The sequence below is a fragment of the Acomys russatus genome, chromosome 24 (genome assembly GCF_903995435.1).
Source record: "Acomys russatus chromosome 24, mAcoRus1.1, whole genome shotgun sequence".
In the NCBI taxonomy this organism is placed as follows: domain Eukaryota; kingdom Metazoa; phylum Chordata; class Mammalia; order Rodentia; family Muridae; genus Acomys; species Acomys russatus.
This window is the reverse complement of record NC_067160.1, coordinates 50,571,423-50,594,250: the sequence shown is the minus strand read 5'-3', so window position 1 is coordinate 50,594,250 and position 22,828 is coordinate 50,571,423. Positions and strand designations below refer to the sequence as shown.

General features: G+C 52.5%; 1 protein-coding gene across 1 annotated transcript; it reads left to right on the top strand.

Moving 5' to 3' along the window:
• Window positions 1-7,097: 7,097 nt before the first annotated feature.
• LOC127206872 (SH2 domain-containing protein 3C) lies at window positions 7,098-22,447 on the top strand. Its single transcript, XM_051166168.1, has 10 exons — window positions 7,098-7,882; window positions 11,029-11,157; window positions 12,109-12,566; window positions 13,347-13,471; window positions 15,715-16,247; window positions 17,685-17,800; window positions 18,252-18,423; window positions 19,855-19,966; window positions 20,191-20,397; window positions 21,640-22,447. Exons 1-10 carry the CDS (start codon window positions 7,802-7,804, stop codon window positions 21,813-21,815), a joined length of 2,109 nt encoding a protein of 702 aa, XP_051022125.1. The 5' UTR covers window positions 7,098-7,801; the 3' UTR covers window positions 21,816-22,447.
• The last annotated feature ends 381 nt before the right edge of the window (window positions 22,448-22,828 follow it).

Below are 22,828 nucleotides of genomic sequence, written 5' to 3'. Positions count from 1 at the left end.
GGCAAGTGCTCTGTTAAGCCATGTGTGCTGCTGTCCTTTTCTCCTAGATTGTGTCTGGCACCATGCTGGGGACCAGGGTTCACTGGTGAATGACCAGTCTGCACTCTCATGTGGGTCTCTGTTAATTTTCAGTTGAGAAATAAATGTGAAACGGTCGTTGCAGGTGGGAACGGGAGACACTCGGGGGACAGAAGCAGGTGGGAGGCAGGAAGTAAGGCCAAGGGGCTGTCGTAGGTGGTGTGGCCAGGGAGGGCTTCTCTGAAGAGGTGAGGTTAAACTGAGCCCCGAAGAAAGTGGGGGAGGAAAAAGCCTTGCGAAAATCTGGGGAAAGGGCTAGAGAGATAGTGCAGTAGTTAAGAGCACTGTCCGCTCTCCCAGAGGTCCTGAGTTCAATTCCCAGCAACCACATGGTGGCTCATGACCATCTATGATGGGATCTGGTGCCCTCTTCTGGCCTGCAGGTATACATGCAAGCAGAGCACTATACACGTAATAAATTAAAAAAAAAAAAAAAAAAACGAAACTAAGTAAGCAATTAAATAAATACAAGAAAAAGAAAGAAAATCTGGGGAAAGAGAGTTCCAAGCAGTCTCCCCAAGCAAATGCAAAGGCCATGTGGCAGGAACAAGCTGGCAAGGCCGGTGCAGCTGTGGCCAAACGAGGGACAGAACGGTTAAGGTAGGCATGGCAAAGTGTTGGTGAGGCAGGCAGCCAGGCACCACCAGCACACAGAGCCATAGAGGTTAGGGAGCTACAGCCCAGTTATGTCTGTTTTCTATTATGGTAACAGCACCCCTTAATTCCAAAGGAGGTAAGAAGTTTGCTGTGGAGCGGAGTGTAGATTTGATTCTTTAGTGGATGCTGCAGAGCGCTTGCCTAGAGCATGCAATGCCTGGGCTCGCATCCCCAGCACCAGAAAAGAGGGAAAGCATTTCAGTCAGGCTTTCAGTCATGTACCTATAATCTTGGCTACTCCAGAGGCTGAGGCAGGAGGATTGCTTGTGTCTAGGAATTCAGACCAGACTGAGCAGCAGAGTGAGCCTTGGTGGGTAAAAGGAGTGGCTGGCGATCGAGGCCACCTGCGCTGGCTGACTGCTTAGTCGCTGGCTGGCCTCAGAGATGAAGCTGACAGAATGAGTGAGTGGACAAGGGGCACCAGCAAGAAAGCCACAGAAGGGTGGCGCACACCTGTAATCACAGCACTCGGGAACCAGAGGCAAGCAGACCGTTGTGAGTTCGAGGCCAGCCTGGTCTCCAGAATTCCAAGATAGCCCATGCTAAAACAATAGAAGCCCTGTCTCGAAAAACAAAATGAAACAAAATCAAAACGAAAATCGTGGCTGGCTGCAGGGAGAGAACTAGCGTAATCTGTTCTGAAGGGAGGGTTTCCTTCTGGGGCAGGGGATGGCCTGTTGCATGGATCAAGGCCTGCTGGTGGGCCCAGGGTAGAAAGTGTACCTGAGGCTTTGGGAGTCACAGCAGAAAGGAGAGAGCCAGTATCCAGCCCAGCAGGAAGGCAGTGGAGGACCAGCAGCTTATGGGTGGCAAATTGGAGATACCTCCGACAAGGAAGGGCCCGAAGGGGACAGAACATTGGGTGAGGAGTGCGGCTGCGTTAGCTAAAGGTTTCAGTTTTTTAGGCCATGGCCGGGTTGGGTATGGTTGTGTGCCTCTATAATCCTGGCATTCAGGTCGAGGCAGGAGGATTAAAATTTCAAAACCAGTCTCACATACCCAGTACTTTTGTGTTGAGACCGGGCTACACGAGACCCTATCTCAAAACAAATGCAAAAGCACACAGATAGACAGACACAGACACAGACACACACACACACACACACACACACACACACACACAGAGAAAGAGACACACACACACACATACAGAGAGAGACATACACACACACACACAGAGACACAGAGAGAGAGAGAGAGAGATACACACACCACACACACACACACACACAGAGACATACACCACACACACACACACACACACACACACACAGAGAGAGAGGGAGAGAGAGAGAGAGAGAGAGAGAGAGATACACACACACACATACACAGCGACACACAGAGAGAGAGAGAGATACACACACCACACAGAGAGAGAGAGAGAGAGACACACACACACACAGAGAAAGAGAGAGAGAGACATACACACCACACACACACAGAGACACACAGAGAGAGAGAGATACACACACCACACAGAGAGAGAGAGACACACACACACACACAGAGAAAGAGAGAGAGAGACATACACACCACACACACACACACACACACACACACACAGAGACATACACACACACACACACACAAAGCTATGGCTGGGGGAAATGACTCACAAAGAGGACGGCTATTCAGCATCCTGGAAAAACAGCCACCTCTGGCCTCTCTAAACTTCATCCCTCCACCCTGAGGGCACAGAATAGACGTGTACTGGCTCTAACCAGCAGCATTTAATATGCTGCAATGTAGATGCAGACCAAGCAGTGAAGGGCCAGAGGAGAAGGGCTGAGCCTCAAGCCTGGGCCCTTTAGCGTATAGAGTCGGGCATGGAGATTGGGTGAAGGACAAGGAGAGGAAGCAGACACAGGAAAGCACGTGTCCTGAGCGGGGTAAACACTCCTCCTGAGTGCTCTAGACAACTCCATTACACAGTGGCTGATTTACAGAGAGGAAACGCAGGATCAGAGAGGTGAAGGAACTTGCTCAGGGCTGCACAGCTGGCAGGGGGAGAACAGCCAGAGGGCCACCGGCCCCAGCGAGAAGCATTCTGGGCTCCCAAGGTCAGAACCAGGCCACAGGTTAGCAAGCAGGTGGACACTTGTGAGAGCTGAGAAGGGCTGAGAATACTCACCTCTCTCTGTTCCTTTCTTCCAGGACCGCTGCAGAGCTGGAGGCTGCTGGAGACTATGTGAAGGTAGGCGGGACAGCCTGGAGGTTGGCCGTGGTATGATAGAACACTCAGTGCCTGCTATGAACCAGACTTCCTCCTGGGAGCAGAGGGTCAGAGGGTGGGCAGCCCCTGGGGACAGCTATTTCCCATGCCTCCTGCCACTCTGATGACCCCAACCCCACCAACTGGATGGGGTCCCAAGGGTGTGACCACAATGAGATCCCACCCTGTCTCGGGGCATCTATTGAGGGCAGTGCTGGGATGGGGCAGACGTCAGGAGACTGATGTGGAGTCTGGGGATATGGCTCAGTTGATAGCGGGCTTGCCTCATATACAGAAGGCCTTGGGGGTCAGTCCCCACACCACATACACCGAGTGGGGTCCTGCATGCCTGTAATCCTGGCACTCAAGGGACAGAAAGATAAAATTCAAGGTCATCTTCACCTACATAGTGAGATTTGAGGACAGCTTTGAACAAAAAGCCGGACTTGTCCTAGGGACCAGAACTGTTGAAGAAGCAGTGTGCGTGTCTGAGTACATGCTTGCATGTGTGGTGTGTGTGTGTGTGTGTGTGTGTGTGTGTGTGTGTAAGTCAGAGGTGGACCTCATAGTTGTTTCTGTTCACAGTGGCTCTCACTAGGATCCGGGGGGGGGGGGCGCTTGTGAACTCCCGGGCTCTTTCTATGTTCACCACCAATGCTGTTTCAAAGCAGTGCTGTCACACCTAGATTTTTTTTTTCTTTTTTTCTTTTTCAATATGGCTGCCAGAGATTGCCCTCACGTCCTCATGCCCGTATGCCAAACACTTCACAGAGTGAGCCAGCCACAGCACATACGGTTTGTTGTCGTTGCTTGCTGAACTTGACGGCACATGATTGTCATCCCACAACTTGGGAGGTTGAGGCAGGAGGATTGCAAGTTCCAGGCCAGCCTGGACTACAGTGGAAGACCCTGTCTAAACAAGAAAACATGGGTTTTTACATGCTCAGTCCTGATGTGACTTGATAAGCTGGAGCAGATGGGAAGTGGGGAAATTCTCCTTTCTGAGGAATAGGGGAAGGGGAGGGGGGAGAGGGAGGGAGGAGAGGACTGGGAGGAGAGGAGGGATGGGGCTGTGACCAGGGTATATATATATATATTAAAAAAGAAAACAAGGCAGGTGTGGTGGCACACGCTTGCTTTTAATTCCAGCACTCAGAAGGCAGAGGCAGGCAGAGCTCTGTGAGTTTGAAGCCAGCCTGGTCTACAGAGTGAGTTGAGGACAGCCAAAGAAACCCTGCCTTGAAAAACAAGAGCAAAACTAATAAGACTAAATAACATTTTAAAGGCCACCTGCTTGCAAAACCATGCTGGGTGCTGGCAGAGGCACTTTTTGCTCTTTCGTAAACTTTTATGTATTCATTTATTTATCTTTTGGGTTTTTGAGACAGGGTTTCTCTGTGTAGCCTTGGCTGTCCTGGACTCGCTTTGTAGACCAGGCTGGCCTTGATCTCACAGGGATCCATCTGTCTCTGCCTCCTGAGTGCTGGGATTAAAGGGTGCGGCACCACGCTCGGCTTCTTTCGTAAACGTTAAAAAACATTTACTAATTTATTTAAGGTGCATTTTGGAGTCAGAGGACAACCCGTGGGAGTCAGTTCTCCTTCCACCACGTGGGATACGGGAGGAGACTCAGGCCCTCAGCCTTGGCAGGGAGGCGTTCGCTGAGCCATCTCCTGAAGGCTTTGTTGTTCTTTAGAGAAACCCAGCTCATATTGGGTTTTCCACTTGCAGATCAGAAACTGAGGGCTTCCTCACAGTCACGAGGGATTTGTGGGGGCAGGAACCGGGAAGAATTACACAGTTTGGGCACATTTTATGACCCATCAGAACTAGGATTGATTGATGGATTTAAATGTAACCCTGGCTGGCCTGAAATTCAGTATGTAGAACAAGTTGATCTCAAACACTGGCGTCTACCTCTCCAGTGCTGGGATTAAAGCTATATCTCGCTCTTTCCCTCTACTTCCCCCCTCCCAGCCCCCTTCTCTCTAGGGTACCCCTCCCCCCTTTCCTTCTCTCCCCACGCTCATTTAATAAACTCCTCTATAACATAAAAAAGCTATATCTCAAATAGCATGTGCAGTGTGTGTGTGTGTGTGTGTATGTGTAAGTGTATGTGTGCCACGCACACACCTATGACAGGGTCTTATGTAGCCCAGGGTAGCCTCAATCTTACAATGTACCCAAAGATTACCTTGAGATTTTTTGGGGGGTTGTCTTGTATTTTGCTTTATTTTGTTTTGTTTTCTGAGACAGGATCTATCTGTGTAGTCCTGCCTATCCTGAAACTTGCTCTGTAGACCAGGCTGGCCCCGGCCTCCTGAGTATTAGGATTAAAGCCATGCACTGTGTGTCATCTCCCTGCACCCCCCACCCAACTACCATGAACTTTTTATCTTTTCACCTTCATCGCCACCATGCTTGCATTATGTGGTGCTGGGCCAAGGCTTCTGGGTCTAGGGTTTTTGTTTGTTTGTTTGTTTGTTTGTTTGGAGACAGTGTTTCTCTGTGTAGCCTTGGCTGTCCTGGACTCACTTTGTAGACCAGTCTGGCCTCGAACTCACAGCGATCTGCCTGCCTCTGCCTCCCAAGTGCTCAGATTAAATAAAGGTATGTGCCACCATGCCCGGCTGAGGTCTAGATTTTTGTCCCAAGTCTGGCAGTGACTTGGTGGCTTGCTTCCCTGAGACTCAGCATTTGCTCATGTGAAGCTGGAGACTTTGTGAGGTCAGCGAGACTGCACCTGCGCCAATGAGGAAATGCTTGAGTCTGGACCAGGGCAAGCTGGCCTGGCCCCAGATTTCAGGGACATTGAGTCACTGAGCTGCTGCAGCATGAGGGACAGGTTATATAGGGGAGCTGAGCCAGGGATGGGATGGTCATGAATCTCACAGATCTGCTACTACCTTTGGCAAGGCAACTGAGCCTTCTGAGGACTCGTGGCTCTCTGTTGTCTCCTTATGGAGTTAAAATATAGATTTTAGGGCTGCAGATACTGCCTTTTCCTGTAGATACAGCAGGTCTAGCCTTTTCCTAGCTTGTTTGGGGCCCTGGGCTTCATTCATTACAGAGGAGGAAAAGACTTTGAAAAATTATGGGATGGAGAGATGGCTCAGAGGTTAAGTATACTACCTGCTCTTCCAAAGGTCATGGAAGAGTTCAATTCCCTGCAACCACACGGGGAGGAGGGGGGGGCTCACAACCATCTATAATGAGATCTGGTGCCCTCTTCTGGCCTGCAGGCCGAACACTGTATATATAATAAATAAGTAAACCATTTTTTAAAAATTGTAAGTGGAATATCACCTGCTTATTGGAATGGGAACTCATGGTCCTTAAAGCAATCTTAGCTTTGTTTCTAAAGTCTCTGCAGAGGTAGGTGGATCTCTGTGAGTTTGAGGTCAGCCTGGTCTACAACGCAAGTCCAGGACAGGCAAGCCTACACAGAGAGACCTTGTCTGGAAAACAAAACAAAAATAAATAAATAAATAAATAAAGTCTCTGCTGATGAGGGTCAGAATCCATTGTTTCCAAACTCAGTTCCTTCCCTGGAGTGTTCATCTTTGAAGAGTGTCCAGAGCCCCCAAATCCCCAGACAGGAATCTTGGACTCTCAGGATTTCAAAATACTAAAGACATAAAGTATCAAGCTCCGAGTTCAGAGCTTCAAGTGTCTACAGAAACTAACCATCTGGGGACCAGAGAGGTGGACTCACCTGCTTGAGGTCACACAGCCTGTGGTAAGGGTTTGGATACTGGATCTAGATTTATTGTTGTTGTGTTCTTGTTTTGTTGTTAAAATAGGTCTCCTGTAGCTCAGGCTGGCCTTGAGGTTATCATGTAGCCAGAGATGACCTTGAACTTGTAATATTCCTGCTTTCACCTGCTGAGATTACAGATGTGTGCCTCACATCCAATTTTTGTAGTGCCAGGGACTGCACTTGCTGGGCAAACAAGCATTCTAGCAGCTAAATCACACCCCCAACCTTCCAATCCAGATTTTGATTGTTTGATTCCTTCTGTGGGGGCGTTGGACTCAGTGCCTAACTCTTGCTAGGCATGCTCAGCTATGTGAGCCCTAAGAAGCCCCAAATCCAGGTTTGTGATAACCCAGTTAGGAAATACCAGAGTGTCTTTCCTTGATAATTATCTGCCCCTGTCAACTGTTTTTGATTGAGCTTGGCGACACTCACAAAGTTCAATACAGGTCTCCACCGTGTATTCCAGACATCTCCACACAAGCCAGTCGGGGTTTAAAGAGAAGGGCCCCATCTGGGAAACCCCAGGAGTCAGAGGGCTAGGTGAGCTGCACTTGGCGCCCTAACAGCCTTCTGAGCGTGGCACTGCCAGAGACAACCAGTCTAACCCTGCTATTCTCAATTAGAGATGAGAAACCCGAAGCCACAAAGGATTGGGTTAAACACGGGGATTTTTGTAGCTTTAGATCGAATTGAATTCAAAGTCCTTGCGGGCTCAGGGTCTGGAGGGGTGCGAGAGTCGGGGAAAGCAGGAACCTCTCTCTCATCGCCTGCCCGGGGTCCCTACTCCACCCCATTGCCCTGGATGCCATCCTTCTTGGCAGGTCCTGGGGAACCCGCACAGGGGAATGGGGTAGCGGTGGAGGGAGGAACAATGGTCCCCTCCCCTCCCTCTCCTTGTTCCCCTCCCTCCCCAGCTGGCTGGAGGGTGGGGTCTCCCTGCCCCGCCTCCCCGCTCCTCCCCCGACCAGGCGATGAGGTAATCGCGCCGCTGAGAGGCACGCGCAGCCAGTGCCCAGCCCGGTCGGTCCCGCGCCCCTGCCCCTTCGGCCGCTAGCCCCGGTACGCTCGGGGGACCCGGGTCTCCCGGACGCACCATGACCGAGCGCTGCAGCCTGTGGAGTGCACTTTCCGCCGCCGCCTGCTGCTTCTACCGCGGCTCCCTGGTGCAGGTGCAGGTGAGGGGGCGGCGCGGGTACCCGGGTCACTGCGCCCTGCCGCTGAGGTGGGGACCGCAGTCCAAGAACATCTCCACAGGGTCGCGCAGCCTGTACCCCGGGCGAAGGGAGGGGGCGGGGTCGCCCCAGCTCACCTCAGGGTACCCAGGGCGCTCCGTGGGGCGCGGGTACAGGGGGCATTCCTCGGACTCTGGACTGCAGGAGACATGGTAGCGAGTTGGATCTGGGACTGAGACTGGGAGGTGGGCTTCCTCCAGTCTCCTCTGGAGTCCCTGATGCTGACCCCGGGCCACCTGGCTCCCTATTGTACTAGGCACACAGGGCTGGGGTCTACAGGCTGAGTGAACAGGATGCTGCAGGGCATGCTGCGGACATCATGGTGTCGCCACCCTTCTACCATCTGAGTGGACTTGGGGTGCTGGGGGTGCAGGTCTCCCATCCCAGCTGGCCCAGCAGCACGGGAGCCAGCAGCGGCGGTGCGAGGGTTAAACGGAAGGGGGTGGAGGGGAGGACCCGGACCCCGCCTCTCTGCGGAGCATCCTCTGGGGTGGCTGTGCCAGGGGTTGGGATACCTAAGGGAGTCAGGGAAGTAGTGGGAAGCCGCCTGATGGGAAGAAGCTGAGACCCTGACAGAGGTTCTCCGTACTCTTGACTCTGGGGCATCCTGGGAGACGCGGGGCGCCTCACCTCTGATCTCCCCCAACCTCACACACACATTTGCTCCGAGCCCGCCTGAATGACGGCCCCGCCGCCGGCGGAGCGCAGCATCCCCGCACGGGCCAATCAGGCGTACGCAGGCCGGGAGGCGGTGAGATCATTTCTGGCCAATCGCAGTGCTCTGAGCAAAGGGATGCTGCATTCGCACCTACTCCCCCCCCCCCCCCACCTCTCCCGCACACTCTTGGGAGCTAAGGACCCCAAGGCCCAGGGTGAGGAGGAGGTCCTCGGGCTTCCCACTCCGGGTGTGTGGGAGGACCAATGCCCCCTTCACCCCCAACTTTGACCGTTGATTAGGGCTGGAAACGAGGTGCCAGTTTCTAGCACCCTTTACAGATGAAGCTACTCAAGCCCAGCCAAGAGAAGTGACTGGTCCAAGGTCACATAGTGTCCTGTCTTGGGGCCACATGCTTTAGTACGCAGCCTGCCTCTACTTTGCTGAAGAAGGGGAGTTTCAGTGTGTGCTGTTAGGAGCAGAGAGTGGAGTGTGTGTAAGGCTGGGAACAGGTTCCACTCCCATGTGCCCCTCTCACCTTTCTTTCCCAGAATCCTATGTGATTCGAAGGGAGAGGCCTGGGCTGGTTTAAGTATGGCAGAGTAAAAGGGAAGGAGACCAATGACCCTAAGGAATAAGGAGACCTCTTGGAGAAGTGTGGGAGTCTGAAAAGGCCTGAGTGTCGGCTTTGCCAAGCCCTATCTGCCTGCAGCGAGAGCATTGATTTCGGCTGTGTTGTGGGCAGAGGCCTTGCAGCATCCAACCCTGGTCCCTGCCTTATCCTTGTGCAGCCAGACCACTCCGACTGTCTGTCTCCAGAACTCCGAAGGCTTCTCAGAGCCCACACTGTTTCCGGCTCACTGCCATATGTTCCTGGTTCTGCCTTAGCTGCCTTTCAAAGAATGACCCATCATCCTCCCAGAATTTTCCTTGGTGTCTATCCTGCTTGGCTGGCCCCTTAGCCTCCTTCCCTTACACTCCTGTGTATCTGGGCCAGGACCTCGGGCTGCTCTGCCATGGACTGTGGGCCTCAGCTGACGCCATACTGTACTCCTCTGAGATTTCTGGGTGGTCCCCCTCCCCCTCCAGGTGGCGTCACAGCCCTGCCCCACTTACCCACCATCCATAGACCGACATCTGCCCACCTCTGCCTCAGCTCTTCCTGGCTCACCCCTTTTCCACCTGCTGCTTTCCCTCAGTTTCTGACCAGGCAGAGGGACACTGCATCTCCGAAGATGTAGGCATCTGGAATTGAATGGTGGGGGGTTCTGCATGGACTTGCCCTAGGGCAGTGGACTATGCTGATTACCTTGGGCTCCAGCCCCCAGCATAGGACCCAAGGTGAGGCTGATCCATGTTGAACGAATGAAGTTGAAGAGTCTAGCCATCGCTGGAAACATGGTTGCTGGGAAACAGAGGAGATGAGGATGGAGTCTGTGTGGATTGTGGGGCTTAGGTCTGAAATAGTGTGAGGAGTGGCTTACCAGACTCCAGGAGTATCCAGGAGAGACTCTGTCTCCTTGCCTTACCTGTCCACACACTTCTGGTCAGTTCCGGAATGTGTGTCTCGGAGCAGCCATCTTTAGGGACTGGCAAAGTGACAAGAGTAGCTGTGAGGTGAGGTATATCCTGGGGTCCCACTCATTCTACTGAAGGCCAGGCTGCTCACATGGGGTCGACTTACCTCTATGCTGGGGTGTGCCTGGCAATGGGACTCTCCTCTGACCACAGGATGCCTGGGATTGGTACCTGCTAAAACCACAACTGCCCACGAAGGCACATCCTTGGGCATTAACTACCCGGAGTGACCTTCGACTCCCCTGCAGGGCTGCAGGTTCTGGTCTGGCAGGATCACTTGAGATTCTGGGGGAGGTGGGGCCTGGAGGACTGGAGTGGGCAGTAAAGATGTCCGTGTGAGGCCCGCGCCCCTATTTATGGCTGTCTTTGGGCCCCACGTTCCTGAGAGTAGCCTCTTCTGTTCAGCTAGTTGGCGCAGGCACTCGCTGCCTCTCAGACTGTCCTGTAGATGGCCTTCCTTCAACATGGCCCTACTGTCTCTAGTGGGTTTTTGTCCTGCGGTATCTTCCAGGAAGTGTCTAGACCCTCACTCCTCATAAACTTAATCCCGGGGCGCCTAGAGAGCACTCGGGAGGGCTCTTTGCCGCTGTCCAGCACCGTGGTGCTGATGGAGGAGCCTGGGCAGTCTCTTAGCCTGCTTCTGGGAGGACAGGGCTTGATTTGTGCTTCATTGCATCCTCCCCTCGCGAACGTGCATTCTGGTAGAATGTGGTGAGATTTTACTCTGGCTGGGATAGGTGTGGACCATCCAACAGGGCGCGTGTTTAATTGAAGACGACCTGGGGCGGGACTGGATGAGAGATACAAAAGAGAAGAGCCGTGGAATCCGACGCCGATCTTGCTATTCCCCATACAGTTCTCCAAGGAGAAGTACATTCTCGACTCGTCACCAGAGAAATTGCACAAGGAGCTGGAAGAAGAACTGAAGCTCAGCAGCACAGACCTCCGAAGCCATGCCTGGTACCACGGACGCATCCCTCGCGAGGTGAGCTGGGGCCCCAGGCAGGGATCTCAGCCCTAGACCCTTCCACCCACGCCTCGGCCAACCCCGGCCCGTCCATGGAGACTCTCTGTCCTGTTCATTGGCGAGGATGGGGTTTAGCTTTACCATTTATTGTGTGACCCTGAAAGAGTCACATCCCCTCTTCTGGCCCCAGCATCCTCATCTGTAGCACAGAGAGACTGTCTCCTCCCAAGGCAGTTGTGCTCTACATAGTGAGGCCCCCTGTCCCAAGTTGGAGGGACTCTTGTGAAGGTGAGGAGAGAGAGAGAGAGAGAGCAGGTAAAGTAGAATGTCTGATACCGGTGGCTGCGAGCCCAAGCAATGTTGTTCTCACTATATTTGGTTATCTCTGGTTTATATCCATCCTCATGTGAATTTGGTTAGAGAGCATCCATTTGGGGGCCACTCAGTCTTGAGTATCTGGGATGAGGTGATTTGGTGAAGTCACAGACCTGGGCTGAGGAGGGAGGTCACAGGGGATCAAAGATGTAGAGATGGCTAAGGTGGGAGCTGCCTTGGAGGCTGCTGGCCCCGGATGGGTGCAGAGCATTTTAACCCTTTCAAAGAAGTGTAAGAGTGGAGAGATGCCCGGAAACACAGGTGGTCAGGGGCTGGGTCTGAGACTTCTGTCTCTGATCTCTCAGTGATTCCAGCATTTTCGGTCACCGCACCCCTGTGTCCATCCTCAAGCGCCACCTCCAGCCATTTCTGGGCCTCTATGGCGCTGACCCATGCATGGCCTGGGCTGAGGTTCCGCTTCGGAATCTGGCCGTAAGCTTCAGATATCTGCTATCTAATTAAACCAGGTCCTCTGTGCTCTAGATGCCGTCTTGGTGTCCCCAGCTCAAAATCACCGTGTGCCCCCCCACCCTCTCCCCCCCCAACTCTGGCTTTCTTTTGCCACCACACTTAGTTTCTCTGTACCTTCTGTAGGTCTCTGAGACCCTGGTACAGCGCAATGGCGACTTCCTCATTCGAGACTCACTCACCAGCTTGGGGGACTATGTGCTCACATGTCGCTGGCACAATCAGGCCTTGCACTTCAAGATCAACAAGGTGGTGGTGAAGGCTGGCGAGAGCTACACCCACATCCAGTACCTGTTTGAGCAGGAGAGCTTCGACCACGTGCCCGCCCTTGTGCGCTACCATGTGGGCAGCCGGAAGGCTGTGTCTGAACAGAGTGGGGCCATCATCTATTGCCCTGTCAACCGCACCTTCCCACTGCGCTACCTCGAGGCCAGCTATGGCCTGAGCCAGGGCGGCAACAAGGCTGCCAGCCCAGCCAGCCCCTCAGGCCCCAAGGGCAGCCACATGAAGAGAAGGAGCATTACCATGACTGACGGACTCACCTCCGACAAGGTCACCCGCAGCAGCGATGGCTGCCCCAACAGGTCAGCAAGGTCCCCCACTCCCCCAGCTTGTGAAATGGGGTGTCAGTTAATGAGGGCGCTGGGATGGAAGGGGGGAGGCCCAGCTTCCCTGAGTTAAGCGAGGCTCTGTGCAGAGGATTGGGAGGTTGAGCTTTGGTGCGGAGGCTGGAGCACAGGTTTGCTCTGGCCGATGGCACTAGTGAGAGGCTGTCTATGCAGAGAGTGGGGTCCATGGTGTAATTTACAGAGACCATGAGGATATGCTGGGTTTTGGCCTGCAGACCTCTTCCTAGGACACTCTCCTAGGGACAGGGGAGACACAGAGGAGCCTGAACAGCTTTAGCTCAGCTAGGTACCCCCAAGTTGTGCCTCTGTGTCTTTTGGTCCTGCGAGAAGAGAATTCTGGGTAGGGACAGAAAGGGAGAGCAAGGTAATTGAGGGAGGGAGGTGGGACCAGAAAGTAAGCAAGTGGGAGCAGATAAGGCTGTGCCCGAGGGTCAGGGTCTGTGGGAGTCAGGGCGGCCCACTGGGGGTGTGTCTGGGAGTCCGGAGCTGCTGTGTATCAGCTGAGAGCAAGGCCAGCAAGAGGGGTGAGGGGAAAGATAGGGCCGGGGAGTCTAGTCTATGACATGTTAGCCCGGCCCTTCCTTCTCTGCCTTTTGTATTTGTCCATTGAAATATTGAACTTGGCAATCAGGCCTTTTCCCGCTTCTGAAGTTCGGCGGGTGGGGGAGTGGGATCTTACAGCAAGTCAAGGCCTCTGATCTCTGACCTCTGGGCTCATGGAATCTCTGTCCACAGCACCTCACTACCCCATCCCCGGGACTCCATCAGAAACTGTGCCCTCAGCATGGACCAGATCCCAGATCTACACTCACCCTTATCTCCTATCTCCGAGAGCCCCAGCTCCCCTGCGTATAGCACTGGTAAGTTAGGGGGATGGGGAGGGAAGAGTTTGAAATGCTACTGTCTTTGGTGGGGGAACGTCTGTTAACTGTCCGTTTTTTTGTTTTTTGTTTTTTTTTTGTTTTGTTTTTTTTTGTTTTTGTTTTTTTTTGTTGTTGTTGTTGTTGTTTTTTGCCACTGTGCTGGGAGCAGTGTCCTCAGGAATGTGCTAGAAAAATCCTCTGGCAGAATCGCTGGTCCAGTTGATAGCGGTCCCACAGGTGCCAGGCAGTGGGCACAAAATGGGTTCTCAGTGTGAGTGGCAGGAAGGAGGAAGCCTGCTGGAGGTGCAAGCGTGTCACCACGGGGCCAAGACGTGAGGGTGTGATGTGCACTCATGCTGTAGTGCTTGGCCCCAGCAGACAAAATTCCCACTGCAGCTGCCTTAGCAAGGACCCTGGTAACAAGTGCATCTGTAGGTTCTAGTTTGGGCTTAGACCAGGCTAGCTCAGGCTATGCTTTACTATTCTTTTTTTTAAAAAAATTTAAAGCAGTTTAAAGTTTATAACAAAATTGAAATCATGGTATTCTCTGCTTATAAATACAAATAAAGTAAAAATATCTCTCAATTTATTTATGAAAACAAAGCAAAACAAACCCCAAACTGTTAAACAGAATGTCTTGCCCCCAAGGCAGTCAAAGCATTGTGAGAGGGGCAGTATTCTGGAAGCCTTAGCCTGGGGGAAGCATTCTGAGTGAGCCCCCAGAAGTCTTCCCTTAAACCTAAGGCCACCAACTTTATCATTGCACACCCTTGCTTTCAAAATAACACATTTATGTGAAACAGTTTATTTCATTTTTAAAGATTTTTTAAAAATGTACACCTGCAGACCAGAAGAGGGCATCAGATCACATTATAGATGGTTGTGAGCCATCATGTAGTTGCTGGGAATTGAACTCAGGAACTCTGGAAGAGCAGCAGTCAGTGCTCTTAACCTCTAAGCCATCTCTCCAGCCCTGAATCATTTTTATTTTATTTATTTATTTATGTTTTTTGAGACAGGGATTCTCTGTATAGCCCTGACTGTCCTGGACTCGCTTTGTAGACCAGGCTGGCCTCAAACTCAAGATCTGCCTGCCTCTGCCTCTTTGAGTGAGTGTTGGGATTAAAGGCGTGCGCCACCACGACCAGCTTATGTTTATTTTTTAACTAGAAGTGCTTAGTGGGACAATTTCTATCAATGAGGTGAAATTAGAGTTAGGTGGCGAACTAGTTCAGCCCCAGCTCTGCCACTTGCAAGCTGAGTGACCTCAGGCAAGTGTCTCACCTTCTCTGGGCCTTTGTTTTCTCAGCTCCAGTTTGAAGACCATAAAAGCCCTTATTACCCTAGAATGCAACTTTTTCTTTTTCTTTTTCTGGAGACGGGGTCTCACTGTATCGCTCTGGCTGGCTTGGAACTTGCTATGCACACCAGGCTGGCCTTGAATTTACAGACACCTGGTTGTCTTTACCTCTTGAGGGCTAGAATTGCAGTTGTGTGCTATCACACCTGGTTTACTGCTCTTGGTTTTTTTTTTGTTTTTTGTTTTTTAAGTTCTTTTACATTCCTTGTTTGTGTGTGGTGTGTTGGGGACATGAATGGATCACAGCACATGTGTGGAGGTCAAATGACAACTTCCCAGACCTTTGGCTTTTTCGTCCCACTGTGTGGGACCTAACTTAGGTTGTTAGACCTGGCGGCAAAGGCCTTTATCCGCTGAGCTATGTATCCGCCCCATCTTTGAGGCAGGATCTCTTTAAGTACTTCAAGCTGGTGTGTAGTTCTCTGGCTGGTCTCCAACTCAAGACCATCTTTCTACCTCAGTCTCCCCTGCGCTGTGTTTATCGATGTGTGCCACCATGCCTGGCATCTTCTCATCGATGGTCTTACTGTTGTCAGTAACTCTTTAGCACTTTACCAGCTCTGGGCACCTCCACCCATCACCCCGTAAGTCATTAGTGCTGATTCACTGGGTGCTCCACAGGGCACAATAGACTCCAGCAGGCTTAGCTTCCCTGGACCACCTCTGCGGCTTCATGATGTTGCAGCCTCTTCTGGGCACGGGCATGCAGGTTCCACTGGTCCACGGAACCTCTGAGTACCACAGAGAGCCCGCCTCCATATGCTGGGAGGCGGGGCATCACCTCCATACACAAAATGGAGGCTGTTCTTTGAGGGAACAGGGGAGGAAACCCCATTCTTAAGGGTAGCTGAGATAACTAGTCTCTCTCTCCTCTCTATAGTCACCCGTGTCCACGCTGCCCCTGCCGCCCCCTCTACCACAGCACAGCCTGCCTCCCCAGTCGCCCGCCGCTCCAGCGAACCCCAGCTATGTCCTGGAAGTGCTCCAAAGCCTCCTGGGGAGTCAGACAAGGGCCCCCATGCAAGCCCTTCCCACAGCCTCTGCAAGGCCTCGCCGTCACCGTCGCTCAGCAGCTACAGTGACCCGGACTCTGGCCACTACTGTCAGCTCCAGCCTCCCATCCGTGGCAGCCGAGAGTGGGCAGCGGGGGAGACGCCCCGGAAGGCTAAGAGCTCTGGAGAGAGGCAAAAGGAACTGTCAGAAAATGGAGTTTCTGAGGGGGAGTGGGGCAAGACCTTCACAGTCCCTGTAGTGGAAGCCACCTCGTCTTTCAATCTGGCTACCTTCCAGTCCAAGCTGATCCCCCAGGAGAACCGGCCTCTGGAGGTGGGCCTTCTGCGCAAGGTCAAGGAACTGCTCTCGGAGGTGGATGCCCGGACGCTGGCCCGACACGTCACCAAGGTCGACTGCCTGGTAGGTATTAGGAATGTGTCAGGAGGGGACAAGAGCTTCTAACTTCTGGCTTTGGAGTCAGGAGTCAAGATGGTGAAGGGCTGACTTCCAAATTCCCCAAGTACAGTGACACCAGTGACCTGGATTCAGACATCACAGGTGCCTTTCTTGGTTATGGGACTCTGGGCTGGTCATATGGCATGTCAGCCTCCATTTTTTTTTTCTTTTAGATTGTTTTGCTTTGTTTTGTTAGAGTCTCACTATGTAGTCTTGGCTGGGCTGGAACTAGCTTTTTAGACCAGGCTAGCCTTGAACTCACAGAGATCCGCCTGCCCTCTGCCTTCTAGTGCTGGGATTAAAAGTGTGCAACGACACCCCTGCCACTTTTCTTCTTCATCATCATCATCATTTTTTTAAATATACATTGCTGTTTTGCCTGCATATATGTCTGTGTGAGGGAGTCGGATCCCCTGGAACTGGAGTTCCAGGGGGTTCGGAGCTGCCATGTGGGTGCTGGGAATTGAACCTCGGTTCCTTTGGAAGAGCAGCCAGTGCTCTTGTCTGCTGAGCCCTCTCTCCAGCCCAATTTTCTTCTTTTAAGAAGTGAAAACCAAGATATTTCTACAGCCTCCAGATGTTGGTTTGGAATAAGGGCTGATGTTTTGGGGGGGGTAACTTAGAGACCGTTCTGGTTCCAGCCTATAGAAAGTCAACTTCTGGTTTGAGGAAGAGAAAAATCTGGGCCCCCGCCCCCACACCCCCTGGTGGACAACTAACAAAACGTTCTCTGGGCCACAACCTGTCAAGGTTCCAATGTGACTCCCGCTAAGAGCCACAGCTCTTTCCGTACCTATTTCTCACTCTGTATTTTGGGAATGTACGCTGGTCTGAGAAATCAGGAAGTAAGAAAAGAGACCCGGAGAGATGTTGCTGGGCGAGAAGAGGGAGAAACTGGGTTGTAGGTCCAAGTGTGTGCCCTTGGCCAAGTCCATTCTCTTCCTAGGCTTGTGAATTTGGGATAATGCCGCCCTGGCTCTGTTTGTTTGTTTTTCGAGACAGGGTCTCTCTGTTTAGCCTTGGCTGTCCTGGACTCGTTTTGTAGACCAGGCTGTCCTCGAACTCACAGAAACAAGCCTGCCTCTGCCTCCTGAGTGCTGGGATTATAGGCATGCGCCACCCCGCCCAGTGGCATCTTAAATTTTAATCTTGAGTATTTAACATGGCACACGCCTATGGGCATTTCCCCACTCCCCATTTTCCCCCAGATGGGGAAACTGAGGCTCACTCAAAATGTGGAAATCACTTGTTCCACATTCCCAGTGGAGCTGGGATTCAAACCCTGCCCCCCCCCCACGCCCGCCCCTCTGTCAGGCGACCCTCTTAGATGAAGCTCTGACTCCCAGATGGCTTGGGCCAACCCTGACAGGAAATTAATCAGCCCTTTGGGCGTCTTTGCAGGTTGCTAGGATACTGGGCGTTACCAAGGAGATGCAGACCCTAATGGGAGTCCGCTGGGGCATGGAGCTGCTCACCCTCCCCCATGGCCGGCAGCTAAGACTAGACCTGCTGGAAAGGTAAGGTGTGCACCAGCCCACGGCTACCTTACGCCTGTCCGAAGGCTTCTGACTGCTCCTCTCATCCGATTAGCCAATCGCAGCCCCTTGGTATTCGGCCCAAAGGCAACCTAATTACCCAAAGACTGCAGTATATTGATCGGTTTCTCCTCTCGTATGCCAATGGCCATCAACCTTGGCCCCGCCCACCACTACGGTCCACAGTGTTCACTCTAAAACTCTGCCCTTTGGATTTCCCTGATCAAGCTTCTCCTCCGGGCATCCCGATCTTGCCCCTAACGTATATTGTCCAACTGGGCTCCCTTCGCCTTGCTTGTCACTCTGGCTGCGCCCCTTAGTCCCCGAGACCGGCTTCGAGAAACCAGCTTCCGGCTTAACATCTTAAGCCAGACAGCATCAGGGCTCCGCCCCGCCATGTGTCACGCCCCCTCTGATCCGACCCCTCTCACAGGTTCCACACCATGTCCATCATGCTGGCGGTGGATATCCTGGGCTGCACAGGCTCCGCGGAGGAGCGGGCTGCGCTGCTGCATAAGACTATCCAGCTGGCGGCGGAGCTGCGGGGCACGATGGGCAACATGTTCAGCTTCGCCGCGGTCATGGGCGCCCTGGAGATGGCTCAGGTAATGCGGGGTTCTGGGGCATCCACTAGGCTGTGTACAAGAGGCTGGGGTTGCGTTCCCTGGGGAAGACTGTCCTTGGAAAACAGAAGAGCTTCCGGAGTTTCTAGGCGCCCTCTGTGAAAGACTAGCCAGGAGAGCCTAGTTCTCCCAGATGTTAAGTTCAGATCCCTGCCCTGGGCCTCTGTTTCCCCAACTGTAAGAGGAAAAAAAAAGAAACATTGAGTTTAGAGAATGTACGGTGTGTTTGGTGGGGCGGGAGCGCTGGAGAGATGGCTCCGCCTTTAAGAGCGCATACTGTTCTTGCTAGAGGACCCAGGGTGCGTTCCTGGTGCCCGATGTCAAGCAGCTGGCAACCTGCGATGACTCCGACTCCCTCTTCTAGTCTCCACAGGCACTTGGGTGTACATGATGCAATACATACACTAAGGCGCACACACACACATACACATCGAATACATATGTAATATATATATATATATATATGTTTTGGTTTTTTAAGACTGTGTAGCCTTGACTGTCCTGGACTCACTTTGTAGACCAGGCTGGCCTTGAATTCAGAGATCCACCTGCCTCTGCCTTCTGAGTGCTGGGAGTAAAGACTTGTGCCGCCACGCCTGGCTTTTTTTTTTTTTTTTTTTTTTTTAATGTTGCCACTCAGCTAATAGAGTGAGCTGAGCATGAATTTGGTCCCCAGCACTACATAAATTGGGCTGTAATCTCAGAACTTGGGAAGCAGAAATTCCATACATGACCCCCTGCTTCAAAATAAGATGTACAGTACCTATCATCTGATGAGTTTGCTTTACCAGCACTGATCCCCCAGATGAACCTCAAGAGGGAGGTTTCCCCATATTGTCCTCTTTTTTTTTTTTTTTTACTTTAAAAAAAAATATTTTTATTAATTTATTCTTGTTACATCTCAATGTTTATCCCATCCCTTGTATCCTCCCATTCTTCCCCCGCCCATTTTCCCATTATTCCCCTCCCCATGACTGTTCCTGAGGGGGATTACCTCCCCCTGTATATGCTCATAGGGTATCAAGTCTCTTCTTGGCAACCTGCTGTCCTTCCTCTGAGTGCCACCAGGTCTCCCCCTCCATGGGACATGGTCAAATGTGAGGCACCAGGGTACATAGGAAAGTCATATCCCACTCTCCACTCAACTGTGGAGAATGTTCTGACCGTTGGCTAGATCTGGGTAGGGGCATATTGTCCTATTTTACAGAGGCAGAGCAGTAACCTGGTGAGGTCACACAGCCCAAAGCTGAGATTTAGGATTTGTAAAAATGTGTTGCACTGGCTTCACGGGCGACATATGAAAAACAGTTAACGTCATTCCCGACACCGCATCATTCAGTGGGGGTGGCCTGTGGTCAGCTGCTCTGGGGGGGCTCCTTCCTCGGCCAGTCTCTTACAGTCTGGTCTCTCCAGATTTCAAGGCTGGAGCAGACATGGGTGACCCTGAGGCAGCGACACACGGAGGGTGCCATTCTGTATGAGAAGAAACTCAAGCCTTTCCTCAAGAGCCTCAACGAAGGCAAAGGTACCCCATGTCCCCATCTTGATATGAGGTGTCAGCCTGTGGGTTGCCCAAGACTCTTCTGGGCTGGTGAGCTTGAAAGCCTGACACTGCTTCACTGGGGTAGCCATGTATGCCGTGTCACGTCTAGGGTAAGAAGGGACTGTCCCAGGTGGCCTCAGGCATCTCTGGGGCTGTCGTGGGTGGCAGGGCCTTCAGGTCTAAGTGCTTGCTTCCCCTCTCCACAGAAGGCCCGCCGCTGAGCAACACCACGTTTCCCCACGTGCTGCCGTTCATTACTCTGCTGGAGTGTGACTCCGCCCCGGCCGAGGGTCCCGAACCCTGGGGCAGCACAGAGCACGGCGTGGAGGTTGTGCTAGCCCACCTGGAGGCCGCCCGCACTGTGGCACACCATGGGGGTGTCTACCACACCAACGCTGAGGTCAAGCTGCAGGGTGAGTGGCTGTCACCGAGCATCCTGGGGTCCCTGGGGTCCCTCCCATCTCCTTCTGCGCATGCTTCCTTTCACCAAGCATCCATCGACATTTTCCACTCCTCCGTTCTGACTCCTAGCTTCTATATCCCCTTCCATCTTGTCGCTCATTTATTCAGTGAGGTGGGCTGAGAGACACTGAACACCTTTGCCGTGTGTTCCAACCAACTGTGACCTCACTGTTCTCTGGGAAGCGGAGCCGCTGTCTTTCCATAGCTGTTTGCAAGGTGCCCCAGCCAAGGCCCAGGATGACGACAGACCTGCCTGTCTTTAGGAAGCCTTGGCTGGGGGAACATAGAATTCTGGGAGAGGAGCAGAGAAAGTGGCTTCAAACAATGGCTCTTTTACTGCTTTGTGCCTTATTTAAACCACAAAAACCCTGGAGGGCTGGGGATGTGGCTTAGTAGGTAAGGGAGGTGCTTAGCCACAAAGCCCTGGACTCAGTCGCCAGGGCTGAATACACTGCATAGACTGGGAGTTGTGAGCTGCCGCAACCCTAGGACTCAGATAGAGGCAAGAGCAACGGGGTTCAACTGCATACCAAATTCAAGGCCAGCCTGCAAGTGCAGGCAGTTCTCTGAGTTCAAGGCCAGCCTGGTCTACATAGGAAGTTCCAAGCCAGCCAGGGCTACATAGGGAGATTGTCTCCAAAAAAGTAACAATAATTAAAACAGAGATTTAGATCGGGTGTGGTGGTGCACACCTCTAATCCCAGTACTCGGGGAGGCAGAGGCAGGTGGATCGCTGTGAGTTCCAGGCCAACCTGATCTACAGAGTGAATTCCAGGACAGGTAGGTCTACACAGAGAGATCCGGTCTCAAAACAAACAAACGAACGAACGAACGAACAAAAACAAACAAACAAAAAAAGGCAGGCAGGCAGAAAGAGAGAAAGAAAAGAAACTGACAAAAATACAAGAAAGGTCTTTTGCGATCTCCCCCTAAACCTACAGGAGTATTTTGCCTTTCAAGGGTGCTGAGGTTCAAAGCCCTGGGTCCTGGCACCGCCCACACGCACATGCGCAGACACAGATTATTCGTCTAGTCATTTCAAAATCGTTAAGTTGGAAACAGTTGAAGAAAGACTAGATGCTACCTGCAAGGTCATGATCTTCAATACATTTTGTTGGGTCCCGGGAAAGAGCCCTAGGAGCAGAGCCCTGAAGGACGCGAAGAGACCCTGACCATGTCTTTCCACCCTGCAGGGTTCCAGCCCCGCCCAGAGCTCCTGGAAGTGTTCAGCACAGAGTTCCAGATGCGTCTCCTCTGGGGCAGCCAGGGTGCCAACAGCAGCCAGGCCCGGCGCTATGAGAAGTTTGACAAAGTCCTCACTGCCTTGTCCCACAAGCTGGAACCTGCCATTCGCTCTAGTGAGCTGTGACCCCGGAGACCTTGCCTCTCTGCAGCTGCGGGCAGCATTGGGGGCAGAGGGGCCTCTGGACTTTCCCCCCGGAGCACCACAGGGACACTGTGATCAGCCCAAGAATGTTCTGGGTCCAAATCCAGGTTCTCCCTTGCACTTCCAGAGTCCTAAATGGACTCTGAGCTCCACCCGCCTTCCATCACACGCCTGCCAAGTCTCCCTTCCAAAACGACAGGGGCTTCTGTTCCTCCCACCAGCTTTTGCTGGTCCCCATTTTGCCGAGGTTCCCTGTCTTTGAGCCATGGGAGGCTCCCCACCCCGTTTCCTTTCACCAGGCATCTATGCCTAGAGATGCCACGGCCTCCATCTTACTGTAAATAAGTCTGACTGTAAATACATGTACAGAAGTCATGCTGTCTCTTTCATATAATAAACTTTAAATGACTCTTTCTTCTGTCTGGGTAGAAAGAAGCCCTTTCTTTAGGTGAATGGTGAAAACCCTCAACCAATACCTGGTTAGCACCAAAGACTTTCCAGATTATAAGGGGAGCCACGGTTACACCAACAAGAAGCCACTCCCTGACCTTCATAAGCTCAGGAAGTAGCAGAGAAGACAGTCAGTCCAAGCCAGTGCAAGCAGTAGGGCCTGGCCAGAGAAACCATAGCCCCCACCCCACCCCCATATACAAGAAGCCCAGAGTTTGGGGTGAAGGGGCTTTTAGAAGTCTAGGGTCCTGGAGAGGTGGCTGAGTGGTTGATCTTCCAAAGGACCGAGGTTCAATTCCCAGCACCCTTATGGTGGATCATAATCTGTAACTCCAGGCCCAGGGGACTGGATGCCCTCTTCTGGCCTCCTTGGGTACCAGGCGGACATGTGGTATGCAGGCAATACACCCATACAAATAAAATTAAATTAAAAGTTAAGGGGCTGGAGAGATGGCTCAGCGGTTAAGAGCACTGACTGCTTTTCCAGAGCTCCTGAGTTCAATGCTCAGCAACCACATGGTGGCTCACAACCATCTATAATGTGA